Source organism: Nannobrachium achirus (genome assembly GCF_963921795.1).
Source record: "Nannobrachium achirus genome assembly, chromosome: 22".
Taxonomy (NCBI): domain Eukaryota; kingdom Metazoa; phylum Chordata; class Actinopteri; order Myctophiformes; family Myctophidae; genus Nannobrachium; species Nannobrachium achirus.
Genome location: NC_137829.1, coordinates 37,326,132 through 37,351,410, shown reverse-complemented (window position 1 = coordinate 37,351,410; position 25,279 = coordinate 37,326,132). Strand labels below are relative to the sequence as shown.

Genomic DNA, 25,279 nt, shown 5'->3' with positions numbered 1-25,279 from the left:
AAGATTATCATACAGTATATGAGTGTCTGTGCGTGCGTACGATTCCACATCTGGCCGTGTCAAACAGACCTAGCCTATAGAAGGTATCAAGGCAAACAAAGGTGGTTTTGTGTCTGTTGATGGAAGGCATGTTGTTGAAAATAAAACTTTGTTTAATGTTTACAAGTTCCGCTAGTGGAAAAAGACTCCACAAATTGTCTTAATCAAATTTTATCCACCATCTTTGGTTCAACTCACTGTAAAAGCTGTAATGATATAACAATACATAATAAATGCTTAATAAATCAGAGATCAGATATTTGTAAGTTTCATATTTTATTCGTTGTCATCAGTTATCAGCCATTTGAATCAAGAAATAATAATACTAATTATTAATTGATAAGTACTGCATGTTTCCAGTGTCTATCAGAGTGGAAAGACAACCTGAAAGAGAATTCCACTTGTGATATCAATAAAGGTGCATCTGTGTGTGTCCAACTGTCTTGTTGATGATTTATAATGCAATCAAATTAGTGTGTAACACAGCATTTGCAATTTAATCAATTTAGTCAATCCTTACTTCATATGATGGTGTTATTAAATGTGCATTGATCTACTTAAGCATTAGGTCCTTCAGACAAATGAACACCTGCTACATTCCAGCAACACCATACTTTTACTCAAGCTTTTAGAGATTCAGCAGGTCTTCAACAAATTTGAAAGGTACACAGATTCAAAATAGCCCATTGTTCAAATATCACATAGTTTGAGTAATTTTTGAATAATGAAATAGACATAAATGTCTGTGTTTCACTGAACAGAAATTTGACTTCAGATACTTTCCAGACTGCTGTTGTTATTCAGTCTGAATAAAAGTGTTCAGTGCTATCTTGAATATACCCTCGATGCTTGAAGACTATAAAGGAATCCGGGGGAAACATACAGTACAGAAAAGGATAACAGTAGCCCTTGCCATATTCAAAACATCAGCACCATGTATAAATGTGCAGTATACAATAAGATACAACTAAAAGAATTAACAAAGGGCATATGATCAACAGCTCTTAACATGTCATATAAATGTATCATTTAAACATCGTTTTATCCTTAAAATCACCAATGGTTATTAAACACTACGTTATGGTATTAATTATTAAGCTTGGAAAAATGTAAGGCACAATGTAAGGCACCTCATGTCCATGGCCTCTCTCTCTCTACATGCTTTACGTAAACGTAATTAAGTATTCAGGATAAGCCATAGAGTCGTGGAAGATGATAAACATGGCTGGGCTTTGCATGTTGTTCACAACACTGTCATAAAGCACAGTGCCGTTGGGGGTCTTGGCTGGTGGCACGACCATGTTCTGCCTCCCCAGAGTGTAGTCTCCAGTCAGGACACGGCAGACATACATGTGCTTCTGCCCCTGAGCATCCGGCTTGGAGTAAGTGTCCTGGGCGGAATAATCGGCTCTTACGGCAAAGTAGGTGCCATTGCCATAACAGGCGGCTGAAAATACAGAAAAGAAATTGCGTTCAAGCCATGGTATCTTTGTGATATAAAGGCCATGAAGACAACTGTTGACACAAGAGCAGTTATAGTACATGTTCTGAATTTAGTCTTCCTTTCCAATTAAACGTCTTTCAATATAGGTATATAGCAGATGTTCTTATCCGGAGCATGCTTACAACTGCAACATGAGAGTAAATGGCATGAACCCTAGTCAACAATCATCTTTCAAAAAATAAATATTTATTTAGATGGGACAATTAACATTAATGAACATTCCATACATGAAAGTGACATTTTGTAAACATGACAGATTTAGCTAGAAGCAAATTTCCCAGAGGAAGCATATACAAAAGTATAAGCTCTGCATTGATTGCATTCCTCATTCTTTCACACTTCAGCTCACTGAATGAACTAACAAACCTGGCTACTAAAACACGTTTAGCATGTATTTCTACAAGGAAAGTGAGGTCGCTGTCCAAATCACCTGGATGAACCCTCGCAAGTTAACAACTGTTTGGTATGCCTAAGCAATGTTGTCGGACAAGGTGGTGTTTGGTATGCCTAAGCAATGTTGTCGGACAAGGTGGTGTGTGCAAGCACCGTCACCTCAATTGATCCAATAGCCAGTGACGCATACATTTTCTTGAATCTCTCATCCAGCAATTCTCACATTAAACACTGCCCTCAGATGGTCCAGACACAAAACATGTCTCCACACACTGAATTCAACTTGCATAAAGTTATTATAGCAATGTTTCGACCAGTTCAGTCTTTGCCTAACAAAGACTGTGCTGACAGTGTGTGGAGAAATATTTTTCTATTTGTGATTGATCATTATGACCCGAACCTGTACACCGCTGATCTTTGTGTCTAACGTACTTCTCCCCATGATATCGTGCACATTAAGGAATACCATCACCACCTAGAATGTTGTCTCGACTCCAATTGCCCCATCAACTGATTGGTCCAGAATTCCACGACAATGAGCACACTATTCTAATTATTTTACAAGGTATAACTCTCACCATTCATCCCAGCATAACTCCTGTTGAAGCCTCTATTGCTGATGTGGTCAATAGTGGTTGGGCAGGTTCCATGGAAGAGGCGTTTCTCGTTGTTAGTGTGGCCGTTTCTCAGATCCATGTCCTGCTTCTTGATTTGGATGCTTTTCCACAAGGTTCTGTTCTGTATCCTCTCGATCTGGGGGAGAGTAAAAATACTTGGTTGTAACATCTCCTTTTCGATGCTTATCTCCCTTTTCTTTCTTTTTTCCCCCCTTTTTTTTTACATCCAATTAGCTTGTGCCACAGTGCATATGTGCCTAAGAGGTGCAGAGTGCTTTTTAAATGTGTGTATGAATTACATTTACATTTGTGCAAAGTAATGCTTATATAAAGCTATAGAATAGGGAAAGGCAGGTAACCTATAGTGTGGGGAAAGGCAGGCAGCAATCACACTGCGAAGCATCGCTACAGACCTTTTACTGGAATCTCTCTTGACTTTTAACACATATTTAACCCACAAGTAAGGTAACCACAAATCCAGCCTAAGGGGGTTGTTGCATAGCAAGCAAGGGTTATAGTACATATTAATAAAATGACTACCTTAATAACCGTTCGGCCGGTACATGAGCCATTGAACAGTGTCAGGATTTCGTTGTGCTCTGGGCTTCCAGGCTGGACGGTGATGGTTAGGCACGGGGTGTTGGCCGGCATGGCATCCCAGTGCTGAGGCAGATTGTTAGCATCTGTATGTAGAGTTCAAAGCATAGGATTCATTACAGAGGTCAACCAGGCATTCGTTTTAATTAACTGGGGATAAAGATTGCGGGGTTTGCCACAACAGTTACATTTCAGACAGGAATCCACACATGTACTTTGAAACATGTTCCTATTATCACAACTCAATTCAAACCCGAACTAAGTATAATTTGACCTACATAGATCTGGTTTGGATATAGTTTAATACTGGCTCCCTACATAACAGATCTAATTAAATAGTGCCTCCCAAGCTAAAAATACAAGTTACATTTTCTTACACTTACCATTGAGTTTGTCAATGCGCATGATTTCCAGACTTGTGCCTTGCTTAGTTGTTGCGGGTCCATTTGGCATTGTGACAGTGTACAGTTGACCCTTGACAGTGACTTCTACAAAAGGATGCTTATCGGTCAGTGCCTGCTCAAGGGTGAAGTTGTTGTTGGGGTCGAAGCTCTGGAACTGAAGCCCCTGACCGGCCTTGTACTGCCAGTCTGCCTTTGTGCCAGCCAATTCTACCGCTCTCATCAATGCCTCCTTTTCTCTGGCCCTGGTCATCATCTCCTGGATCTCACCAGTGGCTTTTACCACATCCTTGCTGCGCCCTTTGATTGTGAGAGAGGCCGCGCCCTTCTTGCGCTCTATCTTCACCCCCACGGCCATTGTAGACTGCATTTCGATGATGCGCTGATGGTCTCTATCAGAGAGGCAGAGGACGAAGTTGTCCGCAATGGTTTGAACGACCTGCTCCTGGGATATCAGCTCACTGACCCACTTCTTGGCGGAGTCAACTTTGGCCCGCGACTCTCCACAGATGTGGAAGTAAACACGTTCCACGTCCGGTTCTTCAATGACAAAGTCTTCTTCTTTCTGTGGGCTGCTAGCACTTCCTCCCACAAAGAATGCTGGAGGAAAGAGTTCAGAATTTCAGATGAGCACATTATTTAACATGGGCAGAAAATGAATCTAAAACACAACAAATTGATAGACACCGGAGAACAGAATTGTGACCTTTTATACACAGTAAGACCGTAGCAGATTAACACATATTTAGCTTCAGCAGTATAGAAAGTATGGCTATTATTATCTAATAATGTAATCCTGGGCACTACACTTCCTCTGCCAACCTGGGGAGACAATGGACTGATCTCATATTACTTCCCTCTATGGATGAGGGGTCCAAGTTGCTTTTTTTAGTTTTACTATTTATTAAACAGTTTTCTAATTCATGGAATTTCTTAGATTTTATTTAGATTTACTCACGAAATTCTTTTGAGATATCACTGCATAATAATTTTTTGAATTGTTCTTCGTAAATGTTTTGAAATAATAATAATTAAAATAAAAGCGTGGTAAACAAAAAGAAACTGACCCATGAAAATGTGACAGCGACCCACAAATGGGTCCCCACTCACTGTTTGGGAACCACTGTTCTATACTGCTGGAGTTGGAATCCCCATGGAATTCTAACCAAATAACATTCTAACCAAATAACAATTACCATAGCGTCAGGAACCAGGTCAAGACGTTTTGAAATTTCAAATCATCCATGTTTAAGGGTCTCTAATGACAGGGCTGAGAAAAGCTGTCACCTACCCTTTACTGTACCCTTTACTGTGGAGACAAGGTTACTCCAGCTCCAGGTTGAAGGCACTTTGGCCTGCTGGTGTGTGCCACTGTCCCTCTGGTGTGTGCCGCTGTCCCTCTGGTGTGTGCCGCTGGCCCTCTGGTGTGTGCCGCTGCCCTTCTGGTCTGCACCTTCTTTCTTCTGCATACTGCTGTGGAAGTCCTTCAGCATTTTGGGTTGAAAGACCACTATCCGGATAGTCTTCAGAGGGTTCTGACCACTCTGACTCAGCACATCCACCACTGCGTCCAACATAGCATCTGCCACCTGGGTTGCCGGTGTGTTGCCTTGGCCTAAAACCGCACAACACATAAGTAGGCTTTGTTACAAGGGAAAACGGCAAAGTTCCCACTAAGACAAAACCAATTCTTTAGTTCAATGAGATTTCTGATGGGCGTGATACAGTAAATGCCCACCATTTGCGCTATTAATAAGCAGAATACATGTTATTGCAATGTTCATTTATTATGTGATAAAGCTAAAATGATAGGTCAGCAGGGTTGTTAGGGTTACTTTTAAAAAGGAATCCCCTACAGTTACAAGTTACTTGCAAAGAAAATGTAGTCAGTAACGTAATCTGATTATCACAATTTAAAAAGTAACTACTAGTTACTTTCAGTTACTTTTGGATTCTTTTTTAGCAAAACTCTCTTTAATTAAATAAAACAAGTTTTACCATTGATAACTAGACAAGAATATTGAGTCTATGAAATTAGGAAAAGGTCAACAGAACTTTACTTAAACAAAGTGGCAGTACTTTATGCTGATTCGACTTGATTATTTTATTGTTGGGCAAGGGGAGAATGTAATCCAGCATGTAACCCCCATCATTCAGATCCGTTACTGTAATCCAGATTACACATTTTAAAATGTAACCTGAGACTTTACAAGTTACCTGTTTTTTGTAATCTGATTACGTAATCCCGTTACATGTAATCCGTTACTTAACAACCCTGTAGGTCAGCTTCCTCCCCAATACTCCTGCCCCCACCCTCACCAAGACTAACAGAGTCAAACAGTGTTGTTATTTACTTGTCAATGCTGTGAATACACATGTCAAAATTCACAAAAATGGGAACTCTGATCATTCACAGTTCTCCGAAAGAGAAGGAAGAGATTGCAACTATGTTGTTAAAATTAACTGAATTCAGAGTGAAATATCACTCTGATTTTATATGATAACATATGCTGGTGTGCCCAGGCCTTTACAGCACTGCCACAAACATTTTGTACTTTTACTTTTGGTACTTTTAGTCTTTAAGTAAGTTTTTATGCCAACACATTTGTCCGGACTTGTAACAGAGTATTTCTACACTGAAGTATTGATACATTTACTTAAGTCAAACATTTGAGTACTTTTTCCACCACTGGTCTCACCTGTACCAAGGGCAGGAAAGGAAACAGAGGTGTAGGAGTTTTTTATACACATCTCAAGAGCGGCTTTCACAGCCGTGTTGACCCTTACAGGGTCTGACTGTCCGACCAGGTGGAGGATCTTCTTGCATTTTAAATTACCCGGCTGGGTCATTATCATGCCTTTCTTTCCTTGAGCACCTGCATTTGGGGACAATGAGAACACTTTAAAAAGTCACAATGACCGTACGTGCGTGCATGTTTATACGTGAGTGGAACAGGTTCATCTTGATTCAAACATTTGATGCCATCAAATATTTCCAATAAAGGCACATTATAACACTCAAAGATGCACAGTAAATGTGATTTGTTGTGGCTGTAACTTTGATTACAATGTTCTGACCAGATCTAGAACATTGACCATCCCTCTCAATATGCAGCAATAAAGATTGTTTTATAACAGTGAAACTACATTGGGCTTTCATACAATATAATTGTGATGACACATATATTACAGTAGTTGTATAGTACATGACCTTTGACTGCTTGTAATGTTGTCAACCTGGCAATTTAAACTGCTAAACCTAATAATTGTGGTGAATATAGACACAATATACTTGAGTGTGTGTGTGTGTGTGTGTGTGTGTGTGTGTGTGTGTGTGTGTGTGTGTGTGTGTGTATGTGTGTGTGTGGGTAGGTGGGGCAGATGACTCATAGATCTGCTATTTTCACAATGTAATGCCTCAACTCCAACATACCAAGTGCCTATCAGGGTGGGGGGTCCCCAGTTCAAATATAATTATTTTGGAGGGTCACAGCCCGAAAAGGTTGGGGAACACTGCTCTTTGTTATACTATTTCCCTCTACATCAAATAGTTTAGCAGATAATGGCTGATCTATAATGCTATGCGATGCATTGTGAGACTGTAGGTCTGCCATTTTCGCCAAATGTTCGTCGAATAGGGATGTTAAAATATATAAGAAAGGTTCTTACCAAGGTCTTTGCATTCGTCTTCAACAATCTGACCAGCGGCCTCCAGAATGGCCTTGGACACTCCTGGAGTAGCAAAAGACAGAATACAACAAAGAAAATAATAACTGCAATGAATAACCATTATCTTCATATGGTATGTTGCATTATTATTTTTCCCCAGCAATACCTTACTTCACTCTCCTACAGCAAAAAATAAAAAACCCTGGAACATTTATGTTATTCATGTTTTCAAACATTTAACCACTTAGCCTGTCAACACTTAGTAAACTTGACCTTTCACTCTGTACTTGGTCTGCTCTTTTTTCCCCTCTACACCAAACCTGTTTGATAAACATTACCTATCTACAAGCTCACAGCGCCTCACAGCGTGTCCGAGTTCTCCACAGAATAGGGACATTGGGGTTCAATTTGTTAATGTAAAAAATGAAATCCGATCAAACAATTTAAGATTTGGCAGCACCCCTGTAGTAACTCTGAGGATCCCACCCGGACACCCTGTTGAAGACCCCAAACTGATCTGGAATTTACCCGACTTCAGGGTGAAGCTTTCATTAGAAGAGTTGACGATAACGTCAGTCGTCTCCTTAGTTATGTCCCCAGTGACGACCTGTATGTCCACCCTTCCCATTCTGGTCTCGTGCATTCCTGAGCTTGAGATGACTTTGGAAAAGGGACCACCTTGCATGAGTAAACAAACAGAAATTAGATAACATGACAGAGCAAACTCACACAAAATATTCATGGGGCATTTTGTATATGCTTTTTGGGAAGAATGTTTAGTTAGTAACATTTTCAAACACAGTTAGTTACTTTACCTGTCCTATGTGTTGTTGGCTGTGAACTACCTGAATGGGTGAATCTGTTCTTAAATTCATCATCGAACGCCTAGGAAGCGCAAGCAGAGAGATACCAGTCATTACCAGCAAGACTCCCTAATCGGGAGATAAGCGACGGTCAGGTCGCATGTAGCAGCTCACAAATCCCACTAAGGTGGGTGTGTGTATGTTCAACCAAGCAGGTTTTTTCATGCATCCAAGTTTTGTTTTGATTGGTAATTACAAAGCACCGGAGATTGCCTAATCTCCTATGCTTTGTGATTACCAATCAAAACAAGACCATTTGTTTTCTAGCATTTTAATTAATGTAATGGTTTTGTTTACCTGGATTGTGGAAGCGTCGCTCGGATGAAGGATGACCACTATTTTCTTCAGGTGTTTTGGCTGTCTGCTACTGCTAAACTGCATGAATTCACTCAGCAGTACAGAAGCAACGAGATCTTTAGGGAAGCCTAGGTTCCCTGTGCCAATGGCTGGGAAGGTTATCGAGGTCAGACCGCTGCTCTCAGTCTTGCTCAAACAATCCTCCAAAATCCCTTCAAGCATCTGTAAGACATGTCGTAGAAGCATTTTGTTTAAAGGACAACTTTGTTTTTTGCAACAAGGGTTTATATTTTCATTTAATGTTTTCTATCCTTTGAGCTATTTGATTGATTTTGTGCGTGGGCAGATGTGCTTTATGGGGGCTAGTAGAGTTACTGTAATAAATAGTAATAAAGAAATGGACGGCTTATTGTGTCTAAAAATATTGACGTATGCCCCCACCCAATGAAATAAAAATTGCTAAAATGATAGAAAGAAGTAAATGAAAACATTTTAACCCTCATCTTTTCTTTTCTCTACTTACAATCTAAAATATGAACCCTTGTTGTAAAAAAAAAACTAAGCTGTCATTTAGGTTCTATGCACAAAGCTGAACATCACAACACTATGGTTAAACATAAGATAGATACAGACATAACATTAAGTAAAATAAAATAAAGTAGGTACATTTAATACTTTACCTTCTCAGCATTGCCTTGCCCATTGTCCCACCTAGGTGCAACAGCATGGAAAACCTTGCTGCTCTTCAGGTTGCAGCCATCAGTAACAATGACATCACCAGGTTTTCCACTGGACTTCTGGTCATGTACGAGTGCCTGAAGATTCTGTCCAGCTGCACCCAAGATGGCATTTGAGACTGCTCCTTGATCCAGGGCAAGGTTTTCACCAACAGTGTTCACGACCACATCAGTCTAACATGGAAGCAAAGTATTTTCAGTTTCATGGTGGTCTTAGAAATGTATTATGAGTTCACATTTAAAAACATCTAAAACACTATTGACAGTGTCAAAAGTTATTAATATAAAGACTAATCTACAACAATCAAAACTAGCTGGTTAACAGTAAAGAAAAAAAGATTACCGTAGCATCCTGGATATTCCCTTTAGTCAACATGATGATCAGCCCCTCATTAGTCACAACTTCATCCGAGTTATTCGTGCTCTGAACACGTTGAACACCTGGAGTCTTGGTGGGTGTGCTAGGATGCTTTGGTTGATTATGACTAAGAGCACCTAGAGTCTTGGTAGGATGCTTCTGTTGAGAATGACTGACACCGTGGTTGCCAAACTCCTTCCGGACGGCGGTCTCCATAGCCAGAACAACCTTGTCATCTTTGTTCACCAAATGAATTTTCTTCAGGGTGCCATACCCGTCTTGACAATGTTCTTTCACTGCTTTGACAATTGTGTCTGCACACAGGTTGAGGGGAAATCCGGAGTTAACGCCGATAGCAGGCAATGCCACAGAGGTACACCCATGCTCTTCAGCGAGTTCCAGACTCTTTTTAATGGTTTTTTTCAGCAGTCCCAGAGACCGATCATGGGAAGCTTGGTCATGGGAATTTTGGTCGAATCCAGGCCCCACTGCATGGATGATATTTTTGCACTTCAGGCTTCCTCCTGCACCAGTCATGACACACTGTCCACGTTTGAGCTGTCCATTCTGGGTAATTAGCCTGTCACATTCCTCCTGCAACTGAGGGCCGGCAGCAACCAAGAGTGCTCCTGAAAGACCTCCTATAAGTTTCAAGTCCTGATTAGTTGAATTTATGACTGCACTTACTGGGTAACTGCACATATCAGCCTTGCAAACAGCAATTTCTACTCCAGTGGTCTCAACCTGGTATGTGGAGTTTGGCACGCGTCCATGGCTGAGGTCCTGTCCACCTGCCCCTGTCAACTGGCTGGTCATGTCCATCGGCTGATCTACCATCTGGACCAAGCAACCCGTCTCATTAATGACTGATGAAACATACATAGTCTCTTTCTCCTGGAAGAACTTCTTCACTCCTGGCTCAGTGTATGTCAAAGTATCAATGCATAGTGAAGAGACAAAGTCTTCAATCAAGGGCTTGCAATCTAACACATTACATCTGGAACCTCTTAGGGAGATGGCTTTGTTCCTGAAAGAAACAACGACCCTGTCTTTCACTTGCTCTGACCAAGCCTTTTTGCCATGTTCTTTAATATATCTGGCAATGATGTCATGATTCACTGTGATCGTTTCTTCAACTTCAGCATTCTGGTGTAAGAAATCTTGAAGTTTACTGTGAACTGGTAATACACTGTCCTTGTAGCCTGACACTGCTACTACCTGAGCTGAGTGAGAGCCAGGTGTCTGAATCAGAATTTTTCTGGATGGACGGTTGGTCTTACTATCCAAATGAGTGACCATTTCCTGCCACTGAGGCATCTGAAGAACCTTCATGTCTTCAACTGTGATGCATTGGGATACCAGGACCATTTTCAGTTGACGCTCAGCTTCACTCAGATTACGGTCTGAAACAGCAAGGAGATGCGAGGTCTTTGCACCTACCTCAAGCACTGCATTGATTCCGTTTGATGTGAAAAGTGAGCTTGTAAGGTTTTCTTGATCTTCATCCTTCAAAAACTCAAGCACAGACTGATCCAAATTCAAGACCATTCGTTTTAATGCTAGGTTCTCTTGCATTACCAGTGTGCTTGCACCCAAAACCTCATCAGTTAAACCATACAATGACAACTCCTGGCTTTTCACATTGTAGGTTACTTTTAGCTCTGGGTATTGATCTAACAGCTTATCCTGAAGACCATCTTGAGAGAGGATATGGAAAATAGATGGTCTCAATGTTATCTTCTCGGTATTGCTGAACTTTTCTCTAAAAACCCTTTTGGCAGTACTGTCCAGTATCTCCTTAAGAGGCTGTTCCAGTCTGTTTACATCATCCAAAAGGCCAACGACTGCTAAGACGCCACGGCCTTCATCAGGGACTACTTCTACAGCCTCATTCAGCACTGCCTCTCTAATCTTCTCTTCAGACTCTTTCCATGCCATTGGCTGAAGCTGAAGCTTCAGAGCTTTGAACCTGGACAAAGCTTGTTCAAAGGCCATCTTTGCTGCATGCGACCACTCTCTGATGTCCTTGGCTTTGACATCCTTTCGCTTCAGTAGTGACGGTAGGGGCCTTAAGCGTACAGATGGCGGTTCTTGGAGGTCCACTTCGCAAAAGTGCTTTGCCAGTTCACTCTGGAGGGTCTCTGCAGCCTTGTGGTTGTTAAGGTATTTCCATATAGATAGATCAATGCTCTCAGTGAAGGCAGCAGGGAGTTTCAGCGTGGGTCTATCTTTGCCATAAAGAGCTGTGCCCAACGAGTCATAAAATGGATAGACTTTGACCGCTTGCTGTTTGATGATGTGCTTCTTCTCAATTAATTTGGAAACGGCTACAAGAAAATACAAAATAAAGATGAATAATTTTAGTACCATGTGCATTACATATGATCATTAACTAAAATGCATCTACATTTGAGGGAAATGTTACTGTCCTTTATGTATGTTTATTTATGTATTATGTAAAAGAAAAGCACTTAAATGTTCCATAGAGGATGGTCCCTAATGAGTGGGTCAGTTAGGTTGATGGCCATTCAGTATTTGAAAGCACAAACACAGACAGACAGACAGACAGACAGACAGACAGACAGACAGACAGACAGACAGACAGACAGACAGACAGACAGACAGACAGTGTCTCTCGCTCTCTCACATTACATAGTTGTGTACTATTGGAATAAATACCTCTGGGGGTTTTAAAGGTGATGATGGCAAACTGTTCCTCTTTGTTAAATGTGACATTTTGTATTTCCAGGCCATCCTTATCAAAATATAAGGCCAGGAAGTCAGAACTAACATCTGGTAGGTCTTCGACTGTGACTTTGGCAGTGACTTCAAGAGGGCAGACAGATAATGCTTTCTTCTGGAAAATCCTGTTTCTGCTGCAGTTTGTAATGAAATCTGTGTTTTCTGTCATTTAGGAATAGAAAATGAGACCTTGAGTAAAATACAATAACATACAGCAAAAGAGTTCTGATAGTCAATTTCAAAATTAGTTATGCATCCATGTATTAACCAAACCACAAGGTCCATACAAAACATTGGAGTTCCAAACACTCAAATTATACTTTAGGAACATTCATGTAGCAACAGTGGCAAGTGTATCTCTATTTCAAAGAAAAAATGGTTGGAGAGAAAAAGAAAATATTGAAAAATGTAAAGAATGACAGAATGATCAATTACCAGTACTACAATGTCAATTACTTAAAGCCCCAAGGCTGCTTATTTCCTATGGCTATTATTTAATCACAGGAAGAAATGCTGAGGGAAACACAATCCTGGTTGGGATTGATTATTTTGAAGATATTTAATTATTAAATAAAGTAATTTCAAGTTGTAGTTTGAAGTGAACCTGTACGCAGTACACACACAGTTGAAAGCATATGTTCAGGCCAGGGACATGTTAGGTTTGGTTAGAACTGATTAAAGTACTTGACACAGAAACCGAAACGGATAATAAATAATTTTATAAGTGAGAAGTCTTGGTCTACAACCATATTGTATATGCTAGATCACTGGTTCCCAAACAGTGGGTCGGGAACCATTTGTGGGTCACAGACCGGTTTTTATGGGTCACAACTCAAGTAAAAATCCCATTTTCTTTTCCTACATTAAAAAAATAAAATAAAATAATAATAATAAATAAATAAATATATATATATATATACACTTTATACTGTATATTTCATTTTGAAATAAACAAATCTAAGAAATTCCATAAATGTAAGAAAATAATTTTAGGAGTGAAGTAGTGAAAATAGCTGATCTACGTGTTGTGAGCTTGCAGATCTCCCTAGTTTGGGGCCCGGACGACATAATCTCTCTTTTGGGTATTGAGCTAAAAGGCTTAATAAACTTAAGGATTAATACATTTAAATATGGCAAATTGATTCTGGGTCTTTAAAGGTCACGTTATAACTCAAAGTTGTGTACTGTATGTGATTTTCGCTGCGTTTTGAATTTGTTGAGGATAAATTAAATTATCAGAGCAACTAAAATAATACAACTACCTTTTCCACTCTGGAAAGTCACCACAGCAGATGATTTCTCTGGCAGGATCTCCAAACTTGGGGCAGAGGATTTTGAATGCTTTAAGACGTTCTCCACCAGCATCTCTAAAAACTCCTTGCCCACGTCCTGGGGAATATTGCCTATGACAGCAGAAGTGGAGCACAGCTCTTCTCCATCGTCTCTCTGGTCATCTCCGCTGTCTGCAGGAGAGGCCTGGCCTTCGTCTACTTGTTTCTTCGGTACGGCAGTATCAGCTGCTATAACATTTGTCACAGGATTAGATGGTCTTCGAGAAATCTAGATGGCTCAATGAGTTTGTATCATTGATACATTTGGAGAGGCTACGCTGCAATAAAATAGACAGTCTAGCTGTTGATGTATTGTTATATTATAAAAAAAAGTTAAAAAAAGAAGAAAAAAAATAAAAATAAAAAAATAAATATATATATATATATATATATATATATATATATATATATATATATATATATATATATATATATAGAGAGAGAAAGGAGGTTTCGAGACTCGGGGACGATCAGAGTGTTATTAATAGTCTAGAATGGAAAGTGGGGTCCACTTAGTTTTTCTTAATCTTTGATGTGTGTATTTTAAGATAACATGCTGAAATTATTTTAACCCTTCATTACACACATCCTGAACCCTGTATTTTTACCCTATACAATTTTTGACACAAGGAATTCAATAAAGTGGTTATTATTCGGATTGCAGGACAAAGAAACTTCAGATCACATATCATTTTGTTTTTACTACTTAAGGTGGATTTTTCTTACCAACTGCATTTTCTCAAAATACAGACTAAAGTAGTAGTTCACCCCCTATCAATTACTCACCCCATGGAGACTTCAGTTCAAAAAATGTTTTTGTTTTTGTCGCATCCCTAAGCCAATAATTTCATAATAATAAAATGACCCCCATTGATTTCGGTTGGGAGACCCAAAAGCATTTGTCCACCAGGCTGAAATAAGGTTGTGTGTGTGTGCGTTAATCCAGAGTAATGTACAGTAATCAATGAAAAAATTAGGTAATACATCAGATGCATAGAAATTGTCTAGGATCATAGGTAAACCTGGAACCTATAATCAGTCTAAACAGTATAATATAAAAAATGCTTGTTTAAACATTAGAATGAATGAATGAATGAATGAAAATGTTATTTACGTGTCATGCCACAATTTGGCCCATCCCATATGGGATTATATGACACATTAGACTGGTTTCTTAAACTGGTTTCTTAAACTGGTTCTTAAAAATGTCCAAAGAGGCTGCAGCTCTGAAGACCGGTGGAAGTGCATTCCATGAGTTTTTGGGAGCAGTTAGGGGTCAAGTATCTTGCTTAGGCTTCCCAGGTGAGCTCTATAAATATTCAGCTATGGTCGCCCAACCTGGTACAAGGAATGACCAATAGACCCTGGTCATCTGACCTTTGGGTCCTGCTAGGCATGTAAATAAGATATAAATAATAGTTAAGATAGCAGCTCTACAAGCTTATAACAAATTTATTTCGGGGTCAGTTCTCCATTCCTAAAAGTGCCATTCCTACCCACTGCCATTCCTACTGAGGTTAGGGTTAGGGTTAGGGTTAGGGTTTGGGTTAGGGTTAGGGTTAGGGGTTAGGGTTAGGGTTAGGGTTTGGCAGTAGGAATGGCAGTGGGTAGGAATGGCACTTTTAGGAATGGCAATGTGTACCCCCCTGAGCTAGATCCTCTAGTAACTGCTCCCCCGTCTGCACTCCTCTGTGGCCAGCACTCAGCTGGGCTGATCGACCCCCGTGGGTCGAAAAAAGGTAAAAAAAACTAAGAAAAAAAAAAGTATAGAATGCAGAATTCCTCAGTGGAATTTTTTAACAACCACTTAAAAACACTACTGTTTAAACAAGCATGTGTGGAATGTCTTAGTTTGTGTTGTTTTGAATTATGTATTTTGAATGCTTCGTGCTGTGTCTTTCTGTCTGTTGTATGTAAAGTACTTTGTGATTTCTCTCTGTGAGAAGTGGCATACAAAAGAAAATACATACTACACGTTCAGCCTGTTGAACATGTTTCACCAGGCAAGTCATGTAATGTGTTACTTTACTGAGGTAATCAAATGAGACACTGCACTGGCTTTGACGACATTAGAGACTATTATATGGATGATGATGGTGCTGTTGTTCCTAACCCTAGGATATTTTTGATATTCAATAGTTATCATATAGTTTTAATTGATATATATATATATATATTTATATATATATATATATATATATATATATATATATATATATATATATATATATATATATATATATATATATATGGATATTTTTGATAATCAATATCATATCGTTTTAATTGATTTTTTCAATATACGGTATATATATATAAGTGGGTATTGTGTGTGTGTGTGTGTGTGTGTGTGTGTGTGTGTGTGTGTGTGTGTGTGTGTGTGTGTGTGTGACACTGGTTCTTCCATGACACAACCTTGGGGCTGGTTAGTGGAAATATACTTGTCAAAGTGTTTTGACTTTGACAGATTACTGCGACTGTGGGTACCATGACAACAAAATCATGTTTGGGTTATAAGACCTATTGTTTCTGTCTTGTCACAGTCTTGAGATTAAGTTTTTTTAAGTTTATGTCCCACTAAAGTTTTATGTCCCACTTGGGACGAAGAGGATTAAGTAAGTAAGTAACAGTCTTGAGAACCAATCAAAGGGGTACACGGTCATATACTGTATTTATATGATGTAAAACCACCATTTTGGTAAGAGGAAACCCACTAGGGGAGTCTTGTATACTGTCTGTCTGCCTGTGTCTGATTATTTTTCCTCTCCAGAGTAAAATCCAATATACACTCTGATTTCTCCCATTATTTCATATTTCTTTGAATTATGAGAATAAGAGTCTTTAAAATGTTCTATTATTAACATTTTTATAATTGGCCTCAGGTCTAAATTGGTTAAACTTAGGGTTTCTGCCTCCTGGACTTAAGGATTATGAGAAGACAGTAGGCAAGAAAACAATCAACAACAAATATTTAGTAAAAAAAAAAAGAAAAAGAAAAGAGAAATATTTATGTAATCTTTCTTTTTTTTGCCCTGAATTAAAGTCAAGATATGCTTGAATCTTAATAATACCAATTTTACTGAAGTCATCGAGTTCAAATTATATGGAAAATGTGTTCATTTGCATGTTGTTGTATACTTCAAAAGATTTGATATAAGCTATTGTTTCCATTTTTGGGTTTGGGTACGATATGTGTAACATGAACCCATACATCATTACGTATTTAGTACCTGGCAGAATCTTACACAATACCCACTTCCAAGAAAATGCAGTTGGTGATAACGGTATTTAGTAAAAGCAGAAATATATGTGATATGAACATTTTCGGCTCTTGTTTCTTTTGTGCTGTCTTTGTCCTGTAATTAGAGTCAAGAGATGTGCTTGAATTTTAATAATAACCACTTTAATATTTGGGTCCAAATTGTATGGGGTTTTTCTTTTGTCTCTGTAAGTCGTTTCCGTCAAAAGCTATGCTCTTTTCATTTTTTTCCATTTCCGGGTTTGGATTCAGGATATGTTTATTAAAAGGTTAAAAATTAACCCCATGGTACATTATTTTGGCCTGTTACCAGGCAGAATCTTAAAATACACACTTCAAGGATTAAGAAAAACTAGGTGCATGGCGGCGCGTAGACCCAACTTCCCATCTAGACTATAAGTATTCATGGAGACACTGCAACATCTTGGCAACATTTTAGTAAATATGTTTAGGGAATCTGGGATCCCCATAAGCTCTGTTCAGATGAGTTTGGGGAACCCCTCATATGTTCAGCAATCACATGATGGCTGAAGAGAAAGAGGATAAAGGCTCTTACACACAATACTCCTGATGAGTGGGACAATTGCTGATAGTGTAAAAAATAAAGTGGCCAAGTAAGTGGCTAAGTATATACTGTACTTGCCAGACTATATTGCCAGGCTTATACAACGGTGTGGCTTATATATAGATTTGTACAGCTAATGGCCACCAGGGGCGCTCTAGCAGGAAGCAGGAAGGACACCTGCGGCATAGTCAGGTGTGGCCTATGTATGTAAACATCTGTTTTTTGTTCTAAATTTAGCTGGTGTGGCTATTTTATGCCTTTATTTTTTATATCTTAATTTTATTCCTTAATAAATAAAAAGCATGAAGCACTTTGAATTGGTGTATTAAATGTGCTATACAAATACATGTTGTATCCTGCCTCTATCACTAATATTATGTGCAGATAAAAAGAGGATAATTCAAGTTTTCCCTACACCTGCAATGTTTGTGAGTTTAACATGGTTTAATAACATCAGATAGGACTTTTCTGTTTTGGATGTATGGGCTGGTTGCAATGGTTGGTATTGCAACTCTAGATTTCTGATATTTTAAAAATATGACATAAGAGTTGCTTGCAGCTAGTATTAATCACTGTAGAACTAGACATCTGACTTTTTTCTTTTATAAATACTTACATTTCTTGTTATCAGCAGCAGGTGCTTTCTAGAAGGCAAAAAGACAATTTTGGTCATTGGACTTGGTAAGTAGCTTAACTGCGTCTCACCACCACCAACCAAGAAGCCGGTCAATAACAGCCTACGCACTCACAGGAACGGGATGGAGCAGTTGCACCGAGATTAGTAACCTACCGAATTAAGTGACTCCAGAGGTCGTGGTGCTCTGCAGCACTCTAGGCATGTTCAAGTCAGTCTGTGTCAGTGTCTGTTATCCACCAATACTGTCTAGACTGCCATCAAATTTAGTGATCTTAAGTTAACATAATTATTAGTTACCACACCAGTAACGCCAAGCAAAACTTTCCGGGTTCCTTTTCCATCCTAAAGTAGTCAATTCGGTACCTATCTCCGTCTATAAATCAGTCGTATATCTTTGCAACATTTTGTTATTTGTTATTTACTCAATAACACTCACTACTAACCTGTTTTGGTGAACGCTCACGCTCGTCACCAGGTACACGGACAGTGATCTTCAGCACACGCTGGTCCAAACGGATCTCATGTGCACCTTTCCCTAAAACTTTTTGTTTGTCTGTAAAGAAGAAAGACAAGAAGAAAAAATATAATGAAAAGAAAAATATCCAATGTGTTCAAACGTTAAGCCTTAGTTGAATTTCCATGAATACCGGTAGGTAATATGAATAATAATAATAATTAGAAAACCTACCCTCTTCTGTTCGGAAGCGAATCTCTGCGGTGCTGCGGGTCTCGTCATATTCAACCTGACAGTCGCCGCCGTTGGATTGCTTCCTACTCTGGAAGTATTTCACCAGTTTGTTTTTCAGTTTGGGTATTTTAATATTCGCATCGAACTCGGCGAGCAACACGTACGTGTATGCGGACGCGTCGTCGGCCATGGCTGTGTAGTGTATAACAAACAACACCCAGCAGGAACAGAACGCAGCCTGTTCTGTTTCAAAGAAACCAAGTGGGGATGCTTTCACTTTTGTTTCTCCCGAAACGAGTCAAACGACTCCTCTGAAGGCAAGGGACCGGAAATAGCCGATCTACAAGCTCACAGCGCGTCGCAGGCGCTGTGAGCTGTGAGCTTGTAGATCGGCTATTTTCGGAGAGCACGACCCTCGTACGACGACGTATAATAAACCAGGCGTTTTTTTTGACAGCCTGCCCCGTTCCAAAGTATCAAGGTGTCACGATGATTCGCCACCTGATCCTTGGTCTATTCTGATCCTTGGTCTGTTCTGATCACTTGGAGACGAGAAACGACGGTGAAGTGGTAGGCTATAAATCGCGCAAGTAAAACAAGATAAAGTGCGCTTTATCAGCGCTTATCGGTAAACATTAACTCAGTCAGTACTGGGCTACTTTCGTTTTCGCCTTCAGCGGGACAACCAGGGTCCAGGGAGCTGCAGGCACGAGCACTCGCGGGCGGCGGTGGTAAGTGTAAATCGTCAGTGGTGGAAAAAGTACTAAAAATGTAACTAAAAAGTATCAATGCTGCAATGTAGAAGTACGACTGTGTCTGACTGTTACAAGTAAAACTCTGGAATTCAAAATGTACTTGAGTATTGGCATCAAAATGTACTTAGAGTACCTAAAGTAAAAGTAGGCCTACTCATTATTATGCAGAATGTCCCATTTTAAGTTTTCAAAATATTTTTTGAAAATAGAAAAAACAATATTTTCAAAAGTTGAGCCTTAAGTGGTTAATATATATTTTGTAATAATAATACGAATCTACAGCTAACTAAAGTTTTCTAATAATTGTAGTGGAGTAAAAGTACAATATTTTCCTCTGAGATGTAGTGGAGTAAAAGTAATTGGAAACACTCCAGTAAAGTAAAAGTATCATAAAATTGTACCTAAAGTAGCCTACAGTACTTGAGTAAATCATGTACTTAGTTACTGTACAGCACTGATTAGTAGACCTAGTTGTTGTAATTGTAAAGCCAGACGGAGGGTTGTGGCAAACAAACAACTATATACAGTTGAAAATGGGCTTCCTATAGTCGATTAATGTGAGCCTACTGCTAACGTCGTTTACAGAAACTTTAGGTGAATTATGTCTTCTTTGTTTTACACACAGTTATACACACACACATCCTGTGGGGACTCTTATTTAATTCCCCCTGTTCTGTTCTGTTAACGTTACAGTTATAAAAAAAGAAAAGAATTGTCAAGTGTTGGGAAAACTGTGGATAGACAGTGTTATCTGTTGTAAGTTTAAAACATCATGCAGTCACCATGAGGGATTGTTTTTCTTATCGGCTCAGTCTCTGGTGCCATCTACTGGTGTAATAAGGTACCATGTAGCTGCAGGCTGCAATGAATTCACCAGTGTAAGACAACACATTGCCACCATTGCTATAAATTGATTAATGTAAACATGAAAAGGGAAGAATTTAGCGTTATAAACAAACGAAGCAGGCTACTACTTATGTACTTTACTACTACTTTCTGGGGCTGTGTGATAATGAATGCCATACCTCAGTTTCTATGCCAAATATCTATAGGTATAGCAAATATGCATATAGCTATGAATATGACTATGGGTTAACACTTGTTATTTATATTTTTTAAGTAGCAATATTGAAAACAGCACATTATATAGGTATTAGGTAGATAGGTAAACAGTGCTCTTATTTTACATTCCACAGACCCAAAGACGGAGCGCTCTGGCCACGTTCAGGTGTTTACTTTACAGATATCTCATGTTGTGTTTGCGGTTGCGTCCCATCGTAAACGAGCACTTGCGCTGAAAGCAAACTCCACCTGCCCGAAAGTTTTATGTACCTGCCAGGGGCAGGTGGGCAACCCTTAGTATCAACGCCTGAATCATAAAAACTGCACAACAACAGAACAAAACAGGGACAATACAAGTAGAGTGCTTTCACTTTTGTTTCAGGTTTTTGTGTGGATGTGTTTTGAGGTCAAGCATCAGACATAACATCCCTACTTTACACCATGGTACTTATATATATTTGCATATTTATTTATGATTACCTTATTGACCAATACACTGCCTTTCTCTATAGATTGATATCGTGGATGAAGCCATGGCCAGCCAATTAGATGTACTACTTCATGGAGACTCAATTAACATTGTGAAAGATTATGGACTTCATCTGAAAGAGATAGTCAAAAGCAAATTTGGATGTAATGCTGATTTCCATCATGTGGGTTCAAGTATGAACCCTCCCAGCATTGTCCCCGACGAGAAGTTTTCTGTTGTGCTGCAGAAGGGCCTGAAGGTGTCTGTATGGAAAGCTGATCTCACCAGCTTCCCAGTGGATGCTGTGGTCAATGCCGCTAACGGCCAACTGCAACATGGTGGTGGTCTTGCACTTGCACTGTCCAAAGCCGCTGGCCCAGAGTTCCAAAGAGAGAGTGATAAATACATCAAACAGAAGGGTAAATTGCAAACAGGCGAAGCAGTTGTCGGTAATGCTGGTGGAACCCTACAGTGCCGTAGGATCATTCATGCTGTGGGCCCACATCTATCACCAAACCCAACTAGAGCCATGGTTTCTCAAGCTGAGCCCAAACTGAGAAAGGCAGTGATCAGCATCCTTGAACAAGCGGAGAAACATAATCTGCAGACTGTCGCAATTCCTGCTCTGAGTTCTGGCCTGTTCAACTTCCCCCTGCCACTATGTGCAGACGTAATGGTGTCAACACTGAAAGAATATCATGACAAGAAATACCAAGCAAAGAAACATGTACTATGTGAGATCAAACTGGTGAACCATGATGATCCTTCTGTCAGGGAAATGCAAAGAGCCTGTCAGACCCTTGCCTCCACAACTCAATCATCCAGCCAGGGGAGCCATGGACATGCTGCCTCCACAAGTAAATCATACAGCCACGCAGCTGGGAGCTATGGACATGCTGCCCCCAACACCTCAACAACCACTGTTCAAGTTAACAATGTCACCATTACCCTGAAGAAGGGTAGGATTGAGGAACAACAGGTAGGAATGCATAAGGAAGAAAATGGAAGAAACTATATTTTGGATAAAACAATAAGCAACTTAGTGTAGACTTTTGAGTTTTGGTTTGATATGATATGATGATTTGGTTTAGGAGGACTGTTAATCAGTACTACATGTTTGTACAATTAATATTATTATTTTTTTCGTCTCCCTTTCAGACAGATGTCATCGTGAACACTACGTCAGCAAATCTCAATCTGTACGAGGGTCAGATCTCCAAAGCTATATCAGAAAAGGCTGGATACATGATGCAAACTGAAATCAACCAATATAAAAGTTATTCCCTGCAGGCAACAGTCATACCGACTAGGGCATACAATCTACATTGTAAAGAGGTGTTTCACACATTGTGTGCTAATAAAGGGGATTCATCAGCACACCAGGTACAGCATGAGTTAACGTTTCCTTCATATTGCAGCAACTGGCTTAAATTAAATGCTAATGTCAAATGTAGGCCTATACCAGTTACAGTGTGCATACCTACAAATGTTAATCAAGCCGTCTCTGTCTCCCTGGTTTATTGATTATTTATACACTTCATTTCAGATTCTTGGCACGGCAATAATGCACTGCTTAAGTCTGGTAGAATCAAGGCCCCACCGATCAATCTCCTTTCCAGCCATTGGTACTGGTGTCCTGGGGTTCAGTCGTAGTGAGGTAGCCAAGATCATGACAGATGAAATGGTTAACTTCGCCTACCAACACCAAGTTAAGATGGAAATTCACATTGTCATTTTCCCTTCTGACAATGAGACATTTAAGGTAAACGGTTAGACTAATGTTAATGAATGATGCTCATTTCCAAATGTATTGTGTGGTCAATAATAGGCTGCAGTTGATGGCAAATTGTTCCCTCTATGAATAAAAAATACTTGTTTTTTTTTACCCCCCGAGCACACACAAAAGTATGTATGAATACACTTGAGTCAAAGAGAGGTACATCATACTGTATACCATTCCATTTCATTATGTCTAATAGAAAATAAATATACAACCCACTTTCTAGGCCTTTGAGGCTCAGCTGAGATCTTACCAAGGCATGACATCTGATTCCCCCTCTAGCTCTTCACAAGGTAAGAATATGTTAAAACTAACGTGTCATATTATGCCATATTCCGTATTGGAAAGTAAATGACAATTACAACATGCAGAAGTAATTGTATTTTCCATGTATGCTTTTGGTAAGGATTTGAGCGCAGCAATGTCAGTCAGGCACATCGTAGCGGGACCCCCAGTCCACATATCAGGCTGACCGGGTCTGATGAAGCTACGCAGGAAGCCAAACAATGGCTGGAATACCGTCTCTTCGATTCCTCTGGCTCTATCGTTGTGCTCAACAACTTCCTCCAGTTCTTTGGGGAGGAAGAATTCCAAAAGTTGCACCATGAAGCCAAACCGGGTGTCTCTATGAAGGAGTTTTTTGACAAAGGTCATGCTGGCATAACGGTGAACGCGGAATCAAATGCAGATGTCAGAGTTGGTGCATTGCTAGTGGAAGCCATGCTCTGCAACGTCCAGAAGGACTTTGTCGACGAGGAAGTGGGTTCGATGCCCCTGACGGCCACTACCAAGGTGTCCTATGAAAGAAAGCCATGTGAGAAGTCCAGTAAGGAGTTCCGGGGCAGAGATGACATGAACTCTGTTGGGCTGAAAGTGGTCAGGGTAAGATAGAGGTCAACAAAGTATATGTCTTTATTTCAGCCACCATAAACTAAGCAAACACCAAAGATATATTTAATTTATTTATTGTCTGTTTTTTTGTTAGGTTGACCGAGTGGAGAACCCTGCTCTGAAGCAGCTGTTTGACCTGAAGGGAAAACAGCTACAGTCTACAAAACCTCGACGAATGTACCAACGCATACGTGTGCAGTTCTGCAACATGGTCAGCCATGTTGGATTCCAGAGGGAGATTGCGCCACCTGACGGTATGTTTATGAATCTTTTCCAAATTACATAATGTAGGCGACATAATGTAGGCGACATAATTATTAAGTACATTTTTGTAATAACCTGTCATGTTCTAATGTGTGAAATGTGAAATGATGGATACAAAATAAACAGATGGGGTACACAAATAAATACAAATCTTCCATGCACAGACCCACAGTATGGAGATGGCATTTACTTCACGGGCAAAGTGAAGGAGGCCATGGAAGTGTGGAAACACTTGGAAAACGAGAAGTATCTGTACTTTGTGGAGGCCCAGGTGTTGACCGGGAAATCTGACCTGGGTGCACCAGGTTTGATTGTGCCACCTCCCATCAAAGATGATCCACTTGTTCGCTTTGACAGTCTAAGTGGAGGAAGGGATGTATCTGTCATTTTCAATGGTCACCAAGCTTTGCCAGAGTACATCATTATCTGCAAAAAATCTCAGTAACTACTGTAAGGAAGAGAATATGTTGGTGTCTCCCCCCCCCCCCCCCATTCTATCTTTTTCTAGATAAAAAGTAAAAATCAGATTTCTGTGATCTTGTACTGATAGTTAATTCATTTACTTTTAATTATTGGTTTCTGGCTAATCATCCCATCTTAACCCATTCAGGCCGGGAACACATTTTGCTGTTTGGGAGGGGCTTACAGTACATGTACAGTATGTAGCAACATATTTGTTTTGTAGGCTAATTTCTGATTTAGCCCTATTCTATAGGTTAGGCCTAAGGCACTACGTTTATATATTTTATAACATCTTATTGTTCTATACACTTTTACTTTATGGGTTTGATTTAAAAGGTCGTCATTGAATTCTGTACAAGTAAATCCTTATCAATATGCAATATCTACTGATTCAGTAGTACTCTGTGACTTTAGTTTTCTCCTAAAGTGCCTTCAGAGAAAGGCAATAACTTTGTCCAGTGCCTGTTTCCGGGAAATGATAGGAGTGATTTTGGTGTTTTTTGTTAAGAGTATGACGTACTGAGATTGTAACAGAACATAATAATGCAAGTCATGACTAAATGTGTAACCTGACAATGGCCAATTGTGTACCAAACTGAATAGTGACAAAAAAATAAAATGATTGCAGTTTGAATGTCAGTTTTCCTGTTTGTTTCAAGTATGTAGAATAACCAGTCTAAAGGAAATGCAGTAACAAACATACTCTCTTAACAGGTCTGACTACTGCTGTTGCTTAAAACAACACCATTAGCTCCGAGTGTCACAATGCTACAATATTGACCTGTGGTATTAATTATACCACAATCATTTCAGCAGCATTATCACAACTACAAGAAACCTAGTAGCTTCTCCATTAATGTTCAAGGGTTTGAGTAGTCAACAACCTGTGTTAATGAGTG

At 39.6% G+C, this 25,279-nt stretch overlaps 2 protein-coding genes and 1 long non-coding RNA gene across 4 annotated transcripts in view; 2 read left to right on the top strand and 1 right to left on the bottom strand.

The window, feature by feature from the left end:
* The window catches only part of LOC308308325, an 839,845-nt gene that overhangs the window by 280,282 nt on the left and 534,284 nt on the right, over window positions 1-25,279 (top strand). The gene's annotated exons all lie outside the window — the stretch shown is intronic.
* On the bottom strand, window positions 336-19,008 carry parp14rs1 (poly(ADP-ribose) polymerase family member 14-related sequence 1). 2 transcript variants are annotated; one of them, XM_080753288.1, is made up of 17 exons: window positions 18,698-19,008; window positions 18,453-18,562; window positions 17,989-18,016; window positions 13,480-13,737; window positions 12,155-12,379; window positions 9,461-11,802; window positions 9,061-9,291; window positions 8,381-8,602; window positions 8,036-8,105; window positions 7,749-7,898; window positions 7,221-7,283; window positions 6,251-6,427; window positions 4,843-5,166; window positions 3,534-4,151; window positions 3,094-3,236; window positions 2,515-2,689; window positions 336-1,486 (listed from the first exon to the last, which is right to left on the bottom strand). In XM_080753288.1, the coding sequence occupies exons 1-17, from the start codon at window positions 18,885-18,887 to the stop codon at window positions 1,203-1,205; spliced, it is 5,610 nt and encodes a 1,869-aa protein (XP_080609414.1). In that variant the 5' UTR covers window positions 18,888-19,008; the 3' UTR covers window positions 336-1,202. The 2 variants fall into 2 exon arrangements, with proteins under 2 accessions (XP_080609414.1, XP_080609415.1); XM_080753289.1 differs by having other exon boundaries at window positions 13,480-13,734.
* On the top strand, window positions 19,162-25,014 carry parp9 (poly(ADP-ribose) polymerase family member 9). The gene is made up of 8 exons (XM_080753317.1): window positions 19,162-19,428; window positions 21,027-21,962; window positions 22,142-22,366; window positions 22,530-22,745; window positions 22,990-23,056; window positions 23,170-23,645; window positions 23,749-23,908; window positions 24,083-25,014. The coding sequence occupies exons 2-8, from the start codon at window positions 21,048-21,050 to the stop codon at window positions 24,361-24,363; spliced, it is 2,340 nt and encodes a 779-aa protein (XP_080609443.1). The 5' UTR covers window positions 19,162-19,428; window positions 21,027-21,047; the 3' UTR covers window positions 24,364-25,014.